General features: G+C 49.2%; 3 protein-coding genes across 4 annotated transcripts; 1 reads left to right on the top strand and 2 right to left on the bottom strand.

Moving 5' to 3' along the window:
* Positions 1–634: 634 nt before the first annotated feature.
* On the bottom strand, positions 635–5,316 carry TMEM50A (transmembrane protein 50A). 2 transcript variants are annotated; one of them, XM_032202109.1, is made up of 7 exons: positions 5,300–5,316; positions 4,293–4,404; positions 3,833–3,945; positions 2,764–2,831; positions 2,466–2,558; positions 1,414–1,474; positions 635–1,129 (listed from the first exon to the last, which is right to left on the bottom strand). In XM_032202109.1, exons 2-7 carry the CDS (start codon positions 4,383–4,385, stop codon positions 1,084–1,086), a joined length of 474 nt encoding a protein of 157 aa, XP_032058000.1. In that variant the 5' UTR covers positions 4,386–4,404; positions 5,300–5,316; the 3' UTR covers positions 635–1,083. The 2 variants fall into 2 exon arrangements, with proteins under 2 accessions (XP_032058000.1, XP_032057999.1); XM_032202108.1 differs by lacking the exon at positions 5,300–5,316 and adding an exon at positions 4,689–4,759.
* On the top strand, positions 5,091–9,529 carry RSRP1 (arginine and serine rich protein 1). The gene is made up of 5 exons (XM_032202107.1): positions 5,091–5,300; positions 6,076–6,696; positions 7,045–7,199; positions 8,433–8,516; positions 9,007–9,529. The coding sequence occupies exons 2-5, from the start codon at positions 6,078–6,080 to the stop codon at positions 9,190–9,192; spliced, it is 1,044 nt and encodes a 347-aa protein (XP_032057998.1). The 5' UTR covers positions 5,091–5,300; positions 6,076–6,077; the 3' UTR covers positions 9,193–9,529.
* SYF2 (SYF2 pre-mRNA splicing factor) lies at positions 8,625–11,913 on the bottom strand. Its single transcript, XM_032202494.1, has 7 exons — positions 11,851–11,913; positions 11,669–11,770; positions 11,369–11,494; positions 11,117–11,234; positions 10,910–11,000; positions 10,226–10,324; positions 8,625–10,121 (listed from the first exon to the last, which is right to left on the bottom strand). Exons 1-7 carry the CDS (start codon positions 11,911–11,913, stop codon positions 9,956–9,958), a joined length of 765 nt encoding a protein of 254 aa, XP_032058385.1. The 3' UTR covers positions 8,625–9,955.
* Positions 11,914–20,010: the final 8,097 nt, after the last annotated feature.

Genomic DNA, 20,010 nt, shown 5'->3' with positions numbered 1-20,010 from the left:
TTAATTCCAGCCCACAAAATAGCCAGTGATCTTTCTTACTTTACCAACTGCATGCAGCTTCCATCAGCTTACAGTGCTATTCGGCTTGATACATATGCACTCACACACTTGCCTTATCTCACAGTTAGTGCACTCCTGCCTTTGTAATCCTGCAATCCAAGCTGAACTTGTATATTCAGTCTCTTACTTTTCAGCAATGAAACAAACATAACTTCTGCAACACAAAATTCTTCTGATGTTTTCTGTAAAATGACTTCTGCTAGAATCAGATTTTATCCCTCCCTTTCCTCCACATCTTTTTGCTCAGTGATTTCTTGAGCAAGTAGCCAAAATGTATGTAGAGGAAGGGGTAAAACAGCTCTTCCTGTATCTCACTGTTCACGTGAGTATACTTATGGGATCAGAATTCTCCCTGGTAGTGACTGTCCCTGGTCTAACTCCCAGCTGAAGAGTATTCTTCCCTCGTTTTTATTGTTGTTAGGAAATATCTTACAGCAAGCTTTGCGGATGAACTACTTACAGCTAGAGCAACTATATAATTTGTACTTGTGTAATCCACAGCAACAGTAAATTATTTACCAGTGACTCTCTCAGTATCACCATAGAATAAATGAAATACTCAGGGGAAAAAAAGTCTAAAGCAGCGCTGTTCTATTTAATACAAGAAAAGCCACGTACCAGTAAATTTTGAAATTGAGGAACTGTTTATATTGTCTGGACATAGGAAATATTTAATAAATATGTTAAAAATTGTTTTAAAGCATTTTAGTAGGTTTTGGATTGTAAATATTATAGAAACAGTTGGTTAAATACATCAGTTTTCCACTATTCTATTTACTTACAGCAAACGTATAAAAGTGACTTCCATTGTTACTTGTAGCAGTTTTACATTTGTCAAAAACATTACATTTAAATCAGAAGAAGAAAACAGAATTTTTAGTGCTATGATTTAATTTTTCCTTGTTTTATCTTCAGACACAATTGAAGGTCACCGTATACAAAATGGCTTTACAAAATTTTTGGAGTTATGCAGTTAAAAAAAAAAAAAAAAAAGACATGGCCAACACACTTCCATAGGCACGTTCATTGCCACAAATCTTCTGTGCGACCAAATTTGAAGACCAGTCCTCTGTTTAAAACAATAAAGGTACATAAGTATGTAAGGGAGAATATTAAATACCTAATATTTTAAATACATGATTTCAGGGAGCAAGCTGAAGTATTTGTAAATCCGTGTCCTGGTCCTGCAACAAGACCTATGCAGACAGATCACAGAGTGCCTTTACCAACAGTTTATTCACCCATATCCAATTGCAAAACAATAGAGCTGAAGTAAAAAACAGATTACAGCAAATTCCAGTTTTAATGAACAAAAACAAACAGTAAGAAACAAACAAAGACCAATAGGCTTACCCAAAAAAGATGAATGCATTCTGGAAAAACACAGCTATTCCTGGGTATACTACTGTTTTTTCTAAAGGAAAACAGAAATCTCCATTAGTTCTTCAGAAGTACTTCTCAAGAATACTCCATCTCACAACAAACTTCTAGCGCTGTTACTACTAGTAACAAATCCACCTAAGGCAGATTGTTCTCTCATGGAATTAAGATAGAACTGTACATCTGGTATAACCCTTTTCGTTCTCTGACAAGATGGTTTTCTCTAATTTCTGTTACTCACCTGTGCAAAACAAGGATGAGCACAAAGCTTACCCCACTAGAAAATAATTTCAGTGACTTCTGTGCTCCGCAAAATCAATTAGCTTTCCTAATAAAAGAAATCTGTCTTGTTCTATAACCCAAAATGTGCATTCATATAAGGGGATCCCCATTGTTTCCCCTAGCAAAATGTGTCTCCCCAGGTATCTGGAATTCACTCAAAAGAGTCAACTATTTAAAGCAGTGAGAATTTAATGGTACCCATGTATCAGCTCGAGCTGGATGCCTCCAAGGAAGGACCCCACTGAAAACTTTCTGTGGGTTCCTATACCTGTACAATCTTTGTTTCATCCACTGTGGTGCAATCAGTTCTGGACACATAGAAGTTATATTCCTTCAAATCAGCCATTCTTTGCTGTGGGGCAGGTTCTCATCTGGCACTGTCCTTGGTCAGCACATCCCCCCTTCCCCATCACTGCCACCCAGGCCCCCTGCACAGCGTGGCTTGCTGTGACTGACACCACTGCATACCAGGTTACAGGGAGCTCATGCTGCGGCCTAAGGCTTTGCTAATTTTACTCCACTGACATCAAGCAATAGCTACCCAAATTCCTTACATATGGGCAAGGCAGCTTGTTTCCCTTTCACAACAGAAAAAGGGAAAGTAGGGGTGTTCAGGAAACCAAAATATTGAAACTGGACCTCATTAGAAACTATCTAAAAATAAGCTGCAAAAATTCTGTAGTCATTTAAAATATTTGAACTTTTCAAAAATGGATCAAATCACATTCCATGTTGTGTCTTACCTTTAACAACATAGCCTCCAAAAAGGATCCACATAGAAGCAATCAGAGATCCAAAAGCCATCATAAAACCAATGAACAGCCAAATCCGAGCACCTTAAAAAAGACGTATGGATGTTTTGTGCCTGTGTCTGAGTACAGACACCCATAACTTTGAACACGCTTTAGTTTCAGAGCATGTTTTGTGACACATCAGACATATGCAGATAAACACAACGTGTACACTGGTATAGTTGTTACAACTCTTCCAAGAATTATGGACTTCACACAGATCCCTGCATGATAACCTGCACCACTTTACCTGTTTGTCCTAGACAGCCTTCACTGTAACTGTCACCCCGAACTTGTCCATTAGACACCGCATTGATCCTGTATGTGGAAAACAGGATGGAAGTGGGTAAACATTGGTAAAGCAAGAAAAAAATGTTTATAAAACAATAGGAGAAACTTCTCAGAAACCCATTTAAACAGAGGTGCACTTCTTACACTTTTTTTTTTGAAAGTGGAGAACAACGCTAAAACCTAAAAAAAAATAAATCTCAAAATACTACTAACATGTGGGTCTGTACGATGTCCAGTTTTTCAGATGGTTACTATACTTACTATAAACAAATATAAGACATATTATCCTGGCTTGCTTCACAAGAAGGTTCACAACAGCAGGTTGAGAGAGGTGATTTTTCCTCCTCTAATCTGCTCTTACATATCTGCAGTACCTCCACTCAGTATACTGTATTCAGCTCTAGGACCACCAGCATAAGGGGAACATGGACCTGTTAGAGCAGGTCCAGAGGAGGGTGATCAGAAGGCTGGAGCACCTCTCCTATGAAGAGATGCTGAGAAGGCTGGGGTTGTTCAGCCTAAAGAAGAGAAGGCTCCGGGGAGATCCTACAGTGACCTGCCAGTACCTAGAAGTGGCCTATCGGAAAGCTGAGGGGGAGGGAGGGACGACTCTTTATCAGGGAGTATAATAATAGGACAAGGGGTAATGGCTTTAAACTAACAGGGTAGTTTTAGAATAGATATTAGGAAGAAATTCTTTACTTTCAGGGTGGTGAGGCACTAGAACAGGTTGCCCAGAGCAGCTGTGGCTGCCCCACCCCTGGCAGTGCCAAAGGCCAGGCTGGAAGGGGCTTTGGGCAGCCTGGGGCTGGTGGAAGGTGTCCCTGTCCACGGCAAGGGCATTGGAACTAGATAGTTTCTAATGTCCCTTCCAACCCAAACCATTCTCAGATGTTACTAATAATCAGATATTACCTTGATTTGTTATTCTCAGTTACTTCTCAATTTAAAGCCTATGCTCTTTTTTAAATTCGTAACAGCACAGAAATTCTATGAGTGGGTAGCTCTGATGAAAAAGTTATGCTTACATCAGGAATGCAATTGTGGCTATAACTCCGCAAGCATGGTAAGAATGGTTGAAGTCTTCCATTTTAGGGTACTTCACAGCTGCATCTATGATTATCCACCAACCAGTAAAGAACTATTAAAAAAAGAAAGCATAATAGTTTAAAATACAGATGCAAGCCTTTTAACGATACAAAAGATTGCTTTAGGAAAAAAATGCCAGCTTACAAAAACATAGTTGCAGAGCTTGTTTATAGCACGGCTAGCTTTGTTTTCAGTTTAGTCCAGTAACAGTTAAGAGCAAAACCCGTGATTTATCTACTCCAATAGTAATCACGTGAATAGAAACCGAAAAACTCGCGCGGCTGCAAGCACCCAGAGCACATCCCAGAACTAACCCTGCTTGCTAACCCCCCCCCCCTCCGTGGCCTCCTTTTGCTTCCCAGCGGCTCCCTCTCAGCTCGGGGGCAGCGCGGCACCTACCAGCACTCCCGCAGCCACCGACGCGATCGCGTTCCGCTTTTCTCCCCAGTCAACGCACTCCGAGCACCTCACGCTCTCGAGCAGCCCTGACATGGCGCAGCGCCCTGAGGAGCTGGGGAGACAGACAGAGGCGTTTCTCTCACGTCACAGCGCCCCCCCCACCCCCCCCACGGCTCGGTTCGGCGCCCCGCCCGCCCCCGGCGCCCCCCGTCAGGGGCCGAGGCCTCGCGGGCACCGACGGACAGCGCTGCCCAGGCGGCCGCGGGGCCTCGGGGGGCCCGGCCGCGCTCCCGAGCCCGAGACTCTCGGGCGGCGCTGCGGGACGCGAAGGAGGCGGCGGCGAACGGCCCCGGCCCGCCCGCCCCAGGGCCCGGAGCGGCGGCCGGGCCCCCTCACCGGCAGCAGGCGGCAGCGAGGGCGCGCGGCCGGCCCGGGGCGCTCTGTGCGCACGCGCGGCCCCTCGCGCTCCCCGGGCCGAGGACGGGGCCGCCGCGCGCAGGCGCACCAGCGCCAGGAGTGCGCAGAGCTGCATCGCTTTGCGCATGCGCCTGAGCGAGCGCGGGGCGGGGCGCTGGCGTCCAATACGCACGCGCGCCTCGTCAGCCGGCGAGCGGCCTTGGGCGCGTGCGCACTGCCGGCCTCGGCGCGTCAGCGGGGGGCGGGTTCTGGAAGCTTCGGTCGGGGCCGGGGCCGGGGCCGCTCGTCTCGGGGGGCAGCAGCGCTGAGTGCCCGCAGGCAGCGTCTGGCGCCGGACCTCCCGCTGCGGCTCGGAGCCTGCGGGGACCGGGGTAGGGCGGCGGAACCGGGCCGGGCCCGGCGCGGGGTGCCGCTGGTGCGAGGGCCGGGCGCTGCCGCTCTGCGCCCGCCGTGCTGGGAGCGCCGCGGGGCGCGGTCAGGCGGCTGCGGGCGGTTCCCTCAGCGGCATCGCGCGGCGGCCATCTGGGCCCTGCTGCCGGGGAGAAGCGGCGCGGGTTGCCCGCGGTAGTAGCGGGGAGAACGCTTCTTACGGTGAGCGTGGAACTCGACAGGTTTTGGTGAGGCCGGGGGAGTTGTTCGGTAGCTCTGGTTTGCAGCGAGCACCGAATACACGCGGTGTGACGGAAGCCGCCGTCCGGGCTCTGTGGGGCGGCGACACGGCCGTAAGGAGTGGGGCGGGCTGGTTACGCCGCAGTGCAGGAACTGGGGCCGTGAAATGGCTGCCGCCGGGCGGGGGCGGCCATTTTAACGCCTTACCGTAACGGGGCACGTCCAGGGACATGAGCTCTGTCTTTTTTTTTTTTTTTTTTTTTTTTTTTTTTTTTTACCGCTTATCTACAGTATTTTTAACAGGGATTTGCTGCGTATGCTGCTGGGATGTGTGGAGGGTTGTGCAGAGGCACTTTTGTAGTGCGTTTCAGTCAAGATCTTGAAGTGATTGCTGAACCTTCAGAATGTTTTTTTTTTCCTGTGTAAGGAAAATACCAACTTGTATCTCTTTCACAAAAGGTGTGTGTTTACACTGAGTGAAGGGTATTAAAACCTACACAAACTTATTAAAGTTCCAGAGACCTCTTCATGGTTCAAACTGGAGCAATTTTTAAATTTCACATAGAAGACTGACTACAGAAGAGGAAATGATGAAATTTAAAGTCGTCACGCATAAAACATGCTAATAATCTGGATTGAAAAATAGTCTGTGTGTTTAATTATCCTTGAACTTTTGGCCTGTGTTGTAATGTTTAATTGATGTATAACTGACTTGCTCCATACAAATGATTTTGCTTCTCTTCTCCCCACCCCTCAGGAATGGAGACTGGGTATTACAGAACAACAATAAAAACAGAATCAGATTCTGAAAGTATCTGCATGGAAGAAGTGATGGTTAAGAAGACCAATGATATGGCAGATTTCATGGATGACTTGAAACTCAGCTCACCAAAGAAAAGATACTCTTGTTTGAGATCTGAGAGAAGTTGTGATAGGTCATCAAGAAGGTCATCTAGTAGATCCTCTTGCAGTTTGCAGTCTAGTTCAAGTACATCCTCTTCAGCTTCCTCCAGGAGTTGGAGCCGGTCCAGATCCAAATCACGGGTTCGACGAAATAGTTCCCGGAGGTACAGGAGATACTCTCGTTCCTATTCCAGAAGCCGTTCAACGTCACGTGGCTACATGAGTTACAGAGGAAGGTACCGTGCCAGACACTCCAGGAGGTACCACCGTTCCCCAAGGTCTAGGTCACGCAGTAGGTCGTGGTCTCGTGGAAGATCCTATTACAGAAGGTCCTATTCAAGAAGCAGATCGCGTTCAAGAGGCCGAAGATACTATGGATTTGGGCGAACCGTATATCCTGAAGTTTACAGGAACTGGAGAAGCAGGTCACAAACGAGATCTCGTAGTAGGTCACCTCTGCATTTGAGCGAAAAAGGTACAGTGAGACTTGCATCGCGCATGAGGCAAAAAGTGTGCACTTTATAGAGATCTGAGTTTGTCTGGTTAATAAGTATAGTTGCTTTATAGAGAATAATTGATAATTAGAATTTGGAAGAAAATCTTGGCATGGCTAGAAAAATACATTAAAACAAAAACCAGTTAGTTTAGAGGATATTTTTTTGTATTTCAACTGAAGCTAAATTTTCAAAGTTAAGATGAAAATTAATCAGAGTTGATGCTTGCTTAAGTGCAGTGGCTATATATGTTCAGTTTTTAGGATTGCATGAACGGGTACATTTTGATCTTAAACATATGAGAATGGCACTTCTTGTTTTTCTTGCAGAAAAGAGGGAACTTCTGGAAATTGCGAAAGCTAATGCTGCAAAAGCTCTGGGAACAGATAACATAGTCTTGCCTGCAAGTTTGAAGATCCTTACTCCTTCCAAGGAGACAAATAATATAAAACAAGAGCATGAAGATTCTGGGGAGTCAGATGAGGTAAGTGTGAACTGTAATATTCTTGATTAAAAGGTAAATGTTTTTAAAATCTTTTGATCTGCGTGGATGTTACGGTATTTTTCAGCTGCGGAGTTTGTAGTTACAAGTTCAAACTCTTGAACAAAAAAATGACTTAATGTTTAAAAGTGATGTAGAAACCACTGTAGACTTGACTTTACACTGAAAATACAGTGGGCTTTGAGAAGCTATTGATTCACATACAGGCTTTTGGTTGGTGTTAGGTTAGGGAGGAGTGCGAAATGTAGCTCTTCCAAGTTTTTATTCTAATACAGTACTGCCTGTTATGTTGACTAGCCTCTTTTTGAGCTAAGACAAGGAGTCTCTGTACCAAGCCTGTTGAAGTTTTTAGTAAAGGTTGATTTTGCTACCTTTTTAACTGTTACAAGTTTTTCGTATGCAACAAACTGTTTCCCAGAAATTACATACCCAAACACGCAATGCATTTTACATGCTTTATTTCTGTCTTATAGAAATCATGACTATGGTTCCAGACATGATGAAGAAAATCTGTTGGTAATTAAGGGACTTGTGGGCTATAGTTGCTGTAAACTTAAGGGAGGGAGAAACTTGAGCAGCTTTAACTGAACTGTAGTTTGGCTCTGTTATGATGCGTTAATCTGATTCATGATAAATAGAAAATTGCACTAATTGTTAAATCTGTCAGATGCTGCTATTTCATATTGCTAAGGGTTTTAGACAAATGGTACAGGCATCCTGTTCATAATATATGCAATATATTCCAGATGTTGAGAGATTACAGAAGAGGAGGCTTGCATCACTTGCAGATAAGTTTATTGTTGTTATCCAAAGCTCTGGAGGATTAATATGCAGAACATCATGCAACTTAATCTAACACTACATTTCATTGTATAGCATTCCATGCTTTGATCATTTGAATTCTCTTTAAGACTTAACCGGGGCATGGATGTCAGGTCACATGTGAATTGGCACAAGGACATTGATAAAGATAATACATGTTTTTCAAACCGACCTCAACACGGATCTGTTTGCCTATGGAAAAAAAAAAAGCATCAAGTACAAAAAATATGATTTAAAAAAAAAAGTATCAAAAAGCATCAAAAGAAGCTCACAGCTACTTTTGATGTAAAGAACTGAAACAACAATACTGGAAAACTGATAACCTGTAACAACTGCCTTAACTTGCATAGAATGTTGTATCTTCCCACTTAGGCTTTGTGTGCTTTTCTCTAGCAACCCAGAAGACTAACAGAAGATAGAACCAAAAGTGGAATGGAGAGAGCAATCACACAGAGGAGCATTTCTTTCAGCCCTAATGTAAGTAAACTTCCCAAAAATGGAAGTCCAGTAATTCATCACTCTTGTATTACATTCCACAGCATTGGATGCCAAATTAAGTTTCTTAAATAACGATAACAACTGAACTTGATGGTTTCACAATTACTTTACTAGAGGGGTTAGATCAGTATTTTAGCAGTACTGTAAACATAAAACAGCAGCGTGTTTACAATCCATGTTTACATTTCAACACTTAATGTTGAGTGTCTGTACTACAAACTTAAAAGTGTATGTGAGAAACAATTTACACCAAAACTTAATAAATGTTAGTAATGCACAACTATGGGGAAAAAACTTTCCTGAATCCCATGTCAATTAAGTGTACGTAGTTGATGCCTAGTAGTCCTTGGGTCTCCTGTGAGCTGGAAAGAAAACAGTCTGACTTAAATGCAAATAAACCCCTTGGATCCAGTAGGTTTTGGTATATTCCTTATCTTTCTAGCACTTTCAAAGGTAATTTATTTTCCAGAATACAATGGCAAAACCAGTGCTACAGAGGCCAGCAAGTCATGTTGTTAAAGAACCATCAATTTCTCCAGGAAGAGAAGATGACAAAAAGGGAAGTCCCTATGGGCAATGGGTTCCTGTCAAGAAGGAGGAGAAGAAAACATTTGTGAACTTCTCACCTAAATGTGCACTGTTCCGGGCACGCTAATGACTTACTGTTTCTCAGACTGTAGTATTATGCATACCCCAATGGTGAGGTCTAAAGTTTTCTGATCAGGTTGAAGACCTGTTAATATTGGGTATTTATTTTGAGGTCTTTAATTTTGAAATCTTAGGTTTCTCTTTCAGATACAAAGCACGGTGATCCAGAAGCCACAGATGGGAATCTTGTGTATATCTGTAAATATTTTTGTATTGCTTTAATGACCTAGAACTTACAGGTGGGTAACTTTTTCTAAAGAATAGTTTAGTAGCTGTTACTTTGAGCACTTGAATTACCTGTGTAACTGTTGACGCAAGTAAATAAATCTTAGTTTTGCACTGGCTTCTCAATGTGTCAAGTATTTGGAGTTTTGTTTAGTAGTAATTTGACATACATCCCGTAAGTGGTTATTTCCAGGTTCATATGCATATTCTTGAAGTGTTTTTACCTTCTTGCTAAACAGATATTTTTCAGGGACTTTGCCCTTCTTTACATACTGACATGCTTTATTCTCAATCATGTGGCAAGAGCTTATTTATTTATTTAGAATGTGAAACAGGAGGTGGCTACTTCTGCAAGTAAAAGCTCTCTACAGCTGTGCTATATACTGCGTACACTACAGCTACTGCATTAAATACACTACTGATTGTACAAGTTACTTCAAGGTCCACCAAGTATATTTCTGATACAGTATAAAAGTGCATGCAAAATATCCACATCAAACTTTAATAAGCATGGAGAGGCAGCAGGATGTACTTTGTATGTCCGTTCAGACAGCTGTTCCTCTCTCCAAGTTCTGTTTAATTTCAGCTGTGTACTTCCCATAAAACCTCTCTGCCTTCTTATTGAACTTGGCATTTCTCTCATTAATGTAGTCAATGTCCGCATCATCGTTGTAAGGACGTCTTCTGCTGTATTTTTCACGTTTTTCAATTCTGTAAGACAAGTGTCAGTGTGTGAAGATGTAGAGGAATCATGTGGACATCATTACACAATTCCTACACACCACGCTTTTCTTAATTTTATCTTATTTACTTACTGTTTTTCAAGATCTGCAACCATTCTATCAATCCCCTCCTTAGTTGGCATGTGAGTTCCATGGAGAAGGCTGTCAGATGTTGGGTACAATGCTTCACCACTGCGCAAGGGGAACAGACGGGCACCAGTTTACACAACTATTGACTGAAATTCCACTGTTCCTGTTTGAGTTTTTAATATTGTAAGGCATTAACTCATGTCTAACTGCAGGAATTGAAGATGCAGTGGTAACTGCTAGTATTGGAGACAAACTATGAGACAATATCACATGCCCATACAAGACAGAAAAATCAGCACTGAAACTAATTCTAAACTTTAGAACTTCATTTAAAATTTCAGACTTCCACAAAAAAAAAAAAACAGAACTTAAAAAACCCATAACTGACTCCAAGAAATAGAGTAATTCACTTGCACGTCTGAATATTTTCCAATATACAAAATACTGCTTCAAACTCAGTAATACTGAATTTGAAGGAAAAAAAAACCATCAATTACAATGCTACCTTTTCTCTATCAAAGTAGAGATTAGAAGGAGGATGATCAGGTAGGCTATGCATTTCAAAATGCTAATATTACAGTGCTTAAGAGAATTCATAGAAATCCCTGAAAGGGTTAGTTTTTTAAGTCTTTAGTATTCATTACAAAATTAAAAACCTGGGAGATAGATGACTGAAGTTACACTTACTACTGTTCCTTCAGCTTCTCGTACTGCTCCAGATCAGGTTTGATCTGCCTGGTTAGTCTCTGGTATTGGCGCAACTGAGCCGCTGCGTAATCTTTGGAAGAAAATCACTGTTAAGGTGAAGGTTTTTATTTCATGATTCAGTTTGCAACTGAAATATTAACAAGGTGTTCATTAGGAATATGGATAATTATATAGTTAAATTGTTACCTGAAAATCCTAGATCGGGATTTTTCCTCTTCTTTTTCCTTTCCCATCTCTCAGCATCCTCAGCACTGATCTCTAGAAGTTTAACTCGCTCATAGTCTTCTCCTCTTGCTGCACACTCCTAATACAGCACAAGTAATATTCAACAACAATACAGTGTCCAAGGAATAACCCCCCTGTAAAAGCTCTCTCGACTCCTGCAGGTGTTAAGGGGGAGCTTCACTGCACCTCACGGAAAGCCACAGCTTTGTTTACCTTCTTTTTTTCCTCCACCTTCAGTTCCCATTCCAGGCGCGCTTTTTTGGCTTCCCAGTTCGGGGGTAACTTCAGCCTTTTGTCTTCTTCCACCACTTCTTGGTGGTTCAGCTTGCGAGCCTCGTTCTGGGAACAAAGCGGTTCACAAAGCTCTGCAGACGCGTCAAACTCCACCCCCCAAAGCCCCGGGTACTCGCGGCAGCGGGGGCCGGCTGTGCGTGGGTCCCGACCCCGGGCCCCACGCGAGGCCGCCCACGCCCCCCCCCGGCCGGCCGCACTCCCCCCCCCGCCGCCGCGCACCCGCTTCATGTGGAGCTCGCGGAACTTGCGCAGCCACCGCTCCCGCTTCTGCGCCGCCGCCGCCGGGCTGGGCCGTGCCTCGTCCTCCGAGCCCGAGGAGCCCTGGAACAAAGCGCACTGAGCCGTGGGGCGCCGCGGGAAGCGGGGCCGGGCCGGGCCGGGTCCCCCCGCGGCCGCCTCACCCCATCGGGAGCCTCGGGGCAGCCCCGCGCCGCCGCCGCCGCCACCTCCGCCACCTCCGCCATCAGTGCCGCCGACGCTTCCGCTTCCGCTGCTGCCGACGCACTTCCGGCCCGGCCCGTGCCGCGGCCTCGGCCGCCCCCTGGCGGGGTGGGGGGGGGGGGGCGCCGGGGCTCGGGGAGCGCCGCCGGGAGCCGGGGCGGGGAGCGCGGAAGGGAAGCGGCCAAAAAGCCAAAAATCAGCCCCCGCCGCGAGACCGGGGGCAGGAGCCGGGTGCCGGCCCCCCACGGCTGCTCCTTGTCCGGGAGGCTCCGCAGCGCCCGCCGCGGGGTCGCTCGGGGAGAGCAGCGCGGGGAGGTTTTGGCCGCGGCGGCTGAGCCGGGGGAGCGAAACCTCCCGCGGTGTGCCTGGGGCGGCCGGGGTTGTCCGGCTGCAGCGCTGGTTATAAGCTTATAAATTGATTACCAGGGTGTAAGGGTTTGTCTCGGGGGTTCACGCAGCTGCCTCTCCGCGTGTAAGAGGTGTGCGGCGGCGCGCAGCGGAGGAGGGCTGGGGGCTGAGGGCTGGGGGCTGGGGGCTGGGGGCTGTGCGGGCACGAGGCGGGCCCCAGGAGGGTGAGAGCTGCTGCAGGATCCCACGCGGCCGGCCTCAGCTCGCGCCTTTCCAGCAGAGGGAAACGCAGCACAAGCGCTGAGGGGCTGTGACAGTGGCAGCGAGCCCTGGCTGAGGCGAACTCTCTCTGTTCTTTTTTAACTTCACTTTCTTCCACTGCCAAACTCTGATGCATGCTGAGTGATTAAAAATATCAAATACAGCATCACCCAGCAAGGAGTCAAGTCAGAGGGAAAAAAAAAAAAAAAGAAAGAAAAAAGAAAGCCAAACCTAGTGGAACTAGCGCTGTGAAACAGAGCACGCTGGGGCAAAGAATGGGAGGCAGAAGGCACTTACATAGCCCCGTTGACAATATCTCAAGAAAGAGGAGAGGATTTTCTCCTTTTTTTTTTTTTTTTTGGTGGAGGAGTCTCCCGTCACCTGCCTTCTCTGTACCCTTGCAGTTGGTTGGGAAGCATCAAATTTTCATGCCTGTGAGGCACCTGAGGCTGGCCACGCAAGGGTTGCCAGCACACTCAAGGATGGGGCTCGCCAGGGCTGGAGGAGGGGAGATTTCACCTGGCTGCTGAGGAAAGCAGCCGGCTGCGTGCTTGTCCGGGCTGTGCAGTGAGCTGGGCGGTGTGCTGTCGGGCTGAGGTACCGCGCACTGTGGTTGTACCAGTGCTCGCTGCTTCTGAGCACTTTGCAGCAAGGGTGTCCTCGCCTTCTGCACAGGCGGCCCCGTGGAAATCTTCATTAGTGGAGGCAATCAGCGCATGACAGGAGCCAAGGAAAGCCGAAAGAAACATCTTGCTGCTGCAGCAGCAGCAGCCCTGGCTATGTCCTGGCAAGTCTTGATGCTTGTAAAGAAGAATATCAGGATTTGGCCCTGCTCACATGCCCTAAAACAGTGCTTGACTTCAGGGGCCATCTTCACCATGTGTGGGACGAGGTCACCAGCACACATGGAACACCGCATAAGCTGTGCCCCTCCTGCCTTCAGTCCCTCAGCTGCCCTTGCATTTTCTGGAGTATCCAGGCAATGTCCTGGGACACCTGAGCACGGGGTTGCTCCGAACACAAGTTAGGAGATACCGGGGGAGTGACAGGGAAGGAAGGTGGCCTCAGCAGAGGCTGCTGGATATCGGCTCCGTTCCCTGACAAAGTTCCATTCCAAGAGGCCGCAGCTCAGCTGTCCCTCTGCAGAGTGGGGCCATCGGCTGCTTGTGTACGTGCTGCCCTTTTATTTAATCGTGGGAAGCTGGATGGTTTTTATGGCTTTCTATGATGCCTTGGCCCAGCCTAGCACCAAGCTTGGTGGAGCCTCTTTTCCCTTCTCACTACCATAATGCAGTTATAAAAACCCAAGAGGTTTTCCTGGCTTCTGTGGATTTGCTTCTGGGTCTGATGCCAACTCGGTGAGCCCAGTTCCTCATGCAGGTGCCGAGTGCATTACCTGCTTGGTGGTACTGCTGCAAATCACAGCCTGACCTGGAAGAGCAGGGAATTCACCCAGTCCTCCCTCATGCCAAGGAGTGAGGACTGGTCCTGCGCAGGCTGACAGTGAGTACATGCAGATCTGCTCTTGCTGTCATTTACAGTTAGTTTATTTTTAGATTTAAAAATGTTTTTATTTCTCATGCACACAGAATTGGCACTGCTTTTTTGGGTTGTAGCTGACTCCATTGTCTTCTCCAGTTATGCCTCCCCTGCAGTGCCGAAATGAAAAATTCCAGTTACATATTGTACAGGGGATGGGAGCTTGGAGGAACTGACTCATCTCAGTTATATTTGTCTCTCAAAAGGGAAGATCCTGGTTGAGGGTTGGTGAGGGAACAGCATCAGTTATCTCCCAGCCAGTACAGCAAATGTGACGCTGTTATCGGGGGTCCGCAGGGTACAGGTCTGAGTGCCCTCTGCAGAGGCACCAGGCATCCTTGCAGCATGAAGCTCCTTGTGTTGATCAGACAATCTGGGCAGCAGCGAATGGCATGGGTTGTGCTGTTCCTCAGAAAAATAAATGACTGTGGCTCCAGCGTGACAGAGGCCACAGTGTGCCCCCCCATGATGAAGGCCAAGCCTTGGTAGGTAATGAGCCCTGGCCCTGAAGACATTTCCCACCCACAGGGCTTCGCTGAGCCCTTGGAGGCGCTGGTGTTGGTCCTGACGTTGGTGTCCTGCTCCCTGCTCCTGGCCATGGGAGGCTGATGCAGGCAGGGCAGTGTCCCCTGTGGTCAGAGTGGGTCCTGCTCCAGTGAGCAGCAGCCACAGCCAATGGTGCCTGGTGGAACGTGGCTGCAGCCTTGCGGGACTCCCAGAACCCTCCTTTGTCAGTGATTTTGAGCATTTAGTCTGAACTATTTGCCAGGCAGAGTGTCCCAGCTGGAGCACAGTGCTTCCCTGGCACTGCCCGGGGAGGTGCTGCGCTGTCTGCCTGGGACAGACCTTGGGAGAGCACCGTGGGGCATGAGGAGAGGGCGGCTGAACAGGGAGGTCAGTGCTCCGCCAGGGTTTGTGCCATTCACCCTCATGCTGGGGCCATGATGAGGCAGAAAGGGAAGATGCCGCAGGTTCGCGATGCAGCAGCTCTTTGTGCAGGGAGAGAAAGCACAATTTGTGCTGTACGTGAGCTTCTGCACCACCCCCAGCTTGCTCTGCACAGAGGTGGTGCTTAAAACAACAGCCGGGACAGGGGGCCGGCCAGCCCCTCACCCCGAGCCAGGACACTGCTGCGTCAGCCGGCCTCCGTGCTTGGTGCCCGGTGCCGTGGCTCAGTGCGCGGCGTCGCTGTGTCTGTGGCCCCACACAAACCTGCGCAGTGCCACAGCCGGGCTCTGCGATGCCGTGGGTCAGGGTTGCTGTGCCGGGAGCAGGCACTGCTGGAGGAGGCGTGAAGGAGCTGTGCTGCGCCACGGCCAAGGGCAGCTTTCCTCCCCTGGGCACCTGCGGGGTGCAGCTGCCCCCTGCACAGCCGCTGCACGTCACATTGGCGCTGTCATGTGCAGCCTGCCACATGGGCTCCTTGCGTGTCAGAAGGGAGCTGGGAGCATGCCGAGGGATGTGATAAGGCTCCAGCACGCGGTGGCGTGAGGACGGTTCTCCTGCGCCGTCCCAGCAGCTGCAGGAGCCGCTTCCACTTCCTGCCCGGCCCTGCCTGTGCTGCACCGCTCCGTGCTGTTCAGCAGCTGCCGCCCTCCATCCTGCTTCGTGATGAAAGGTGCTTTATAAGCGGAAGAACGTTATTATGATCAGGAGCAGTAATGTACAGTCAGGGCTGGTGACAGGGCTCATCCCAGCCCCAGCCTGGGGGTGGGTGGCAGCAGCGGGGGGAAGGATGTCCTCGGGGTGAGAACCCTTCCCTGCCGCCGGCCTGGGGGAGCTGCGGGGCTGAAACACGCAGGGGGTGTTTGCTGTGTTATTGCCGGCCAGCTCAGAGCAGTCCCTTCCCAGCAGCATGCTGACATCTGTGACCCTGACAGGGCCAAATCCCCTCTGCCAGTGGGGCTGGGGGCCTGGGGGAGGCTGGGCTGGTGGGGGTGCTGGGGGTGACCCCTGCTCTCCTGTGTGAGGTGGGGGTCCCTGCTCCAGTCACGCTAGAAAGCCCTTTGCAAGCAGAAGCGTCAGGTAAAGGGAAGGAAGCCCAGGCCTACAACTTGCATAGGAGCAAATCAAACTTGCAGTAAAGGCATTAATCCAGTGAGGCTGCAGACATGCCAGCATATTGAAGATAAGATTATTCAGGACATATTTACTGATTGGAACAGATCTCCTACACTGCCATATTGCATTTAGAAACCACCACAACCATGGAGACGTTTGGAGAGAGGGAAAAATGAAGATTGTCTGCTTTTGTTTGTTTGTTTGTTTGTTTTTTTTAGGTAGAAGAGAAGCTGCTTTTCTTTCAATCCTGTTCCTTTCAATCATAGACTACAGTTTGTGTCCTGTTGGGTTGCAATTATAATCTTTCAGATCAGACACATAATCATTGGGCTGGAGAGCAAAAAGTACCTGGGTAATGTGCTTAACAGAAATTAACCTGGTTACGTTCATACTCTATTGAAAATGAGAAAGTGCTGATGGTCAAAATCAATTCCTCCACAGCCAAATTACTGCAGGACTGGCTTAGGGTTTCAGCTAAATGCTCAACCCTCAAACAATGATCCTAATTGTATTGAATTAGGCTCCTGATCACATAGTTGAAATGATGGCAACGGCTTGTGTTTAATGCTAGTAGTGGGTGGTGGGCAAAATGGCAAATTCACCCCATTTCTCCCTGAGACTGCTCAGGGGTCCCGCTGGGTGTCCCCGGTCCCAGCCCTGCCGTGGGGCAGGCAGTGGGGTGGGGGGGATCCCACAGTTTTGCCAGATGAGGGACAATGGGTGAGCTTTGCCCAAGCCTTTCCTCTCCATGTTACACCCTATCAGTCCAGTATCGTAGCTCAGGCTGGGATGATAGGCTGGGGGCTGCATGGGGGGGTTACTTGGGATTTGCAGCCCTAGGGGTGAGGGGAGGAAGCAGCAACATGTCCAGACACAGCTCCTGCCACTGCTGACCCCACACAGCCCACTGTGACCCCAAAGTGGCACACAGAAGGAATTTCATCGCTTCCTCCCAGAGCGATGTGCCCAAAGCCTCAGTCCTGCAGAGGTGACAGCCTGGGCACCCCGAGAAGCTCTTCCCTAGCCCCCTCCTTGCTGAAGATCACAGCCGTCCCTTGGGGGTGAGGTTTCTTTTGGAGACTTCTTAAGTGCCTGGAGAGCGGGGCAGCTCTCTGCAGTGCTTGTCAACTCCTGCCTGGTTACATCTTTTCCCTTAAAAGCCGGAACCTCACAGAGTTTCCTGGATGAGAGCAACTCGGTCATTAACTATGAATTTCAAATGAAGCAGATTTACAGTATATATCACAGAAATATGCTGCTGTGAGACAGCGGGCGAGCAGCCTGGGGTGCTCACCTCGGAGTTTCTCACTGTCCAGGCCCTGGCTGATGTGCAAGTTCGCCCCTGAGCATCACCCGCTGGCCTTCACCACCCCGTGGCATGGGGCCATGCCCGTGTGCAGCCGATTTGGGAGGTGCCAGCCTGGTTCTCTGCGATGGGCCCTGCCGGTCCTGGTGGGCTGGGGATGTCTCTGAGGCCCCTCAAATCCAGCAGCAGCAGAGATTGATTGGTGGGGGCAGATGCTTCCCCAGGGGAATGTGACAAGTGGCAATTAATTAGCTGCCAATAACCAGGAAGGACGGGACCCGTGGTCCCCCTGTCGCGATTATGAGGGAGGAGGCTGGTGGGAAGCTGCCACGAGCTGGGCAGCATGGAGGCGACACCACTGGTCCTGGCACGAGTCACATCGACTCTGCAGCACTGTGGGGCCTAGGGCCTGCCCTGAACACCAGGGGTTTGCTCCCCTCCCTGCTGGGGCTGCTTCGCCCTCCATTCCACAGGAACCACTCCTGCTGTGGAGCACGAGCTGCAGCCCCTTGGGCAGATGCTGCAGATTCACCTCTTACTGCCGTGGGCAGTAGGCAAAACCAAACATACACCAAAATCTGCTTTTGGAATCACCCTTGCAGGAGGCTAAGCCCTGGCTGGCACTGAGGTGGCTTTGGAAACGTTCCCCAAGATCTCATTTTTGAGAAGCACCCCAAGGATTTGGGATCCTGAAGATCCTCATCTTCCCTCTGCCCTGGATGAAGCCCAAGCCTGGCCCCAGGGATCCTCTCTGCTGAGGGGCTGAGCCTGTGGCACCCTGTCCCAGAAAATGGGGCCCGTGGCAAGGGTGTCGTGCTGGGCGCGTCCCAAAGGACATACTGGGACGGACACATCCCCAGTGGGCAGTGAAGCAGGGGGTGCTGCAAGGGAGATGCCTCTCCAGGCACAGGGGGCTGATAACATGACATTTTTCCCGATCGATGAAGATTTTGGTTTGTGAGTTATTAGCCCAGTGTCATAAACTATCTCAAAGCCGCAATGGTAAAATACTAAACCTCCATGTTTACCTCCTGTGCGTTGTTTTTAGTACCAAAGTCCCTCCAGTCACCTCTTCGATATTGCATTGGCCAAACTTAAATACAAATCACAAAGACAATGCTGTATTTTGGAGAATATTAGTCAATCTCTGCTGTTTTTCAGCACTTGATGGCATCCAAGACCACTCCTGTGGCATGAAACTGCCAGAGCTGTGGGGCAAACATCGACCTCATAGCGAGGCTTAGTGGGGACAGGGAAGCGCTGAGCGAGGACAGCGCCGCAAAAGCTCCTGGGGTGGCATCCAGGTCCCCTCAGGTGCTTTGGGTACCACTGCCCCTGATTTGTTGTTCTCCCCCTGCCCCCCACAGCAAACCAGGCAGGGTGGAGCAAGAAATTTCATTTTGATGCTTTTTTGCCACCACTGAGATTGAGCAATTCCAGTCTGAGTATCACTTTCTTGTAACCCCGCATTGAACCCCCCCGTGTGGGAAGCACACTTTAGCTGTCATTAAATATTAAAGGACCGCCGGTGCTCGTAAACAGCAGGCACCTTACCCCCAAGCTGCGCTTCATCATCAATGCAGGGTGGGGACAGGGGCCAGATCTCCCCAGTGCTCCCAGTACACTGCCCTAGGTGCATATCCAGAGGTGCTGTGGGTCTGTGGGGTGCCCACTGCCAGCAGAGGGGCTATGCCCCTCTTACCCCCATCCTCTTCCCAGTGTCCTGGGGAGCCCAGAGGTGCCAGGGTGTCTCCTGATCCCTCCCAGCCTCAATACTTCTCCTGCCAGCCACAGGTTTTCTTTTTAAAGATGCCTCTGCTGGCTCTTCCCAGTATTTTTGTCTCCTGGTTGCAGCCGCTGCATCCTCCCTCGTCATTAACTGGCTGGGTTGGGTTGCTCTGTGGTTTTCCCCTATCCCAGTGATCTCCCCCTCATTACCCACCAGAATAAACCTTTTAAAGAGGAAAAAATAACAGTAAAGGCTATTTCAGGCAGAGCCAGAGGGTTCCCCTCCGCAGCGCTGGGAGCTAGATCCAGGCAAAATTCCCAGCTGTAGGGAGGAACCTGCCTGGTTGCATTTGGGACCTGGGAGGGAGAAACGAACTGCAAGGACAGCAGAGGCCGGTCGGGGACATGTGAGCTTGCCCCAGCACACTGTGTGGCTTTGGGAAGGGAATGCTGGAAACCACGTCTGTAACCTAGGTGTGAAGCAATTAGGGCTGAAGTTTGCCAGCTTTTATGAAGGAAGTTCAGAGAGGAGTGATGGGGCCGCTGGCTGCCTTTTCCAGGGACACACGAGGTGTGCACTGTGGCCCACGGCAGAGCAGGGAGCAGCCCCCAGGGGGGCACACTGCGTTGTGGCACGGGGCTGTACGGGCACTGCTGCCCAGCACCTCTGCTAACAGGGCCCTGTCTGCAGCCCTGGGAAGGAGCTGGGGCACAGGCTGCTCTCCGGAGCTGCCCAGCAGCCTCCCAGCCCCGCTCGCAGACACTCCTTGCAGAGCAGCAGTTTTAAACACACGGTTTCCCGTCTCAGCACCTGGTTTTCAGCAACCCCCCATGCTGTTCAAAGCCAGAGGGGGAGAGGAAGCTGCCCCTGTGCGGG

The sequence above is a fragment of the Aythya fuligula genome, chromosome 23 (genome assembly GCF_009819795.1).
Source record: "Aythya fuligula isolate bAytFul2 chromosome 23, bAytFul2.pri, whole genome shotgun sequence".
NCBI lineage: Eukaryota > Metazoa > Chordata > Aves > Anseriformes > Anatidae > Aythya > Aythya fuligula.
This window is presented reverse-complemented; position numbering and strand designations above follow the sequence as displayed.

Excerpts from the sequence above, each read along its gene's own strand:
- TMEM50A (XM_032202109.1), bottom strand. The coding sequence starts at position 4,385 with ATGTCAGGGCTGCTCGAGAGCGTGAGGTGCTCGGAGTGCGTTGACTGG. Across the intron at positions 2,559-2,763 it reads AGGCTGTCTAGGACAAACAG|GTGCTCGGATTTGGCTGTTC; the intron begins GTAAAGTGGTGC and ends GTCTTTTTTAAG. Across the intron at positions 1,475-2,465 it reads TGGAGGCTATGTTGTTAAAG|AAAAAACAGTAGTATACCCA; the intron begins GTAAGACACAAC and ends GTTTTCCTTTAG.
- RSRP1 (XM_032202107.1), top strand. The coding sequence starts at position 6,078 with ATGGAGACTGGGTATTACAGAACAACAATAAAAACAGAATCAGATTCT. Across the intron at positions 6,697-7,044 it reads TCTGCATTTGAGCGAAAAAG|AAAAGAGGGAACTTCTGGAA; the intron begins GTACAGTGAGAC and ends TTTTTCTTGCAG. Across the intron at positions 8,517-9,006 it reads GCATTTCTTTCAGCCCTAAT|AATACAATGGCAAAACCAGT; the intron begins GTAAGTAAACTT and ends TTTATTTTCCAG.
- SYF2 (XM_032202494.1), bottom strand. The coding sequence starts at position 11,913 with ATGGCGGAGGTGGCGGAGGTGGCGGCGGCGGCGGCGCGGGGCTGCCCC. Across the intron at positions 11,235-11,368 it reads AGGTGGAGGAAAAAAAGAAG|GAGTGTGCAGCAAGAGGAGA; the intron begins GTAAACAAAGCT and ends GTGCTGTATTAG. Across the intron at positions 10,325-10,909 it reads GAGAAGCTGAAGGAACAGTA|TGGTGAAGCATTGTACCCAA; the intron begins GTAAGTGTAACT and ends CCCCTTGCGCAG.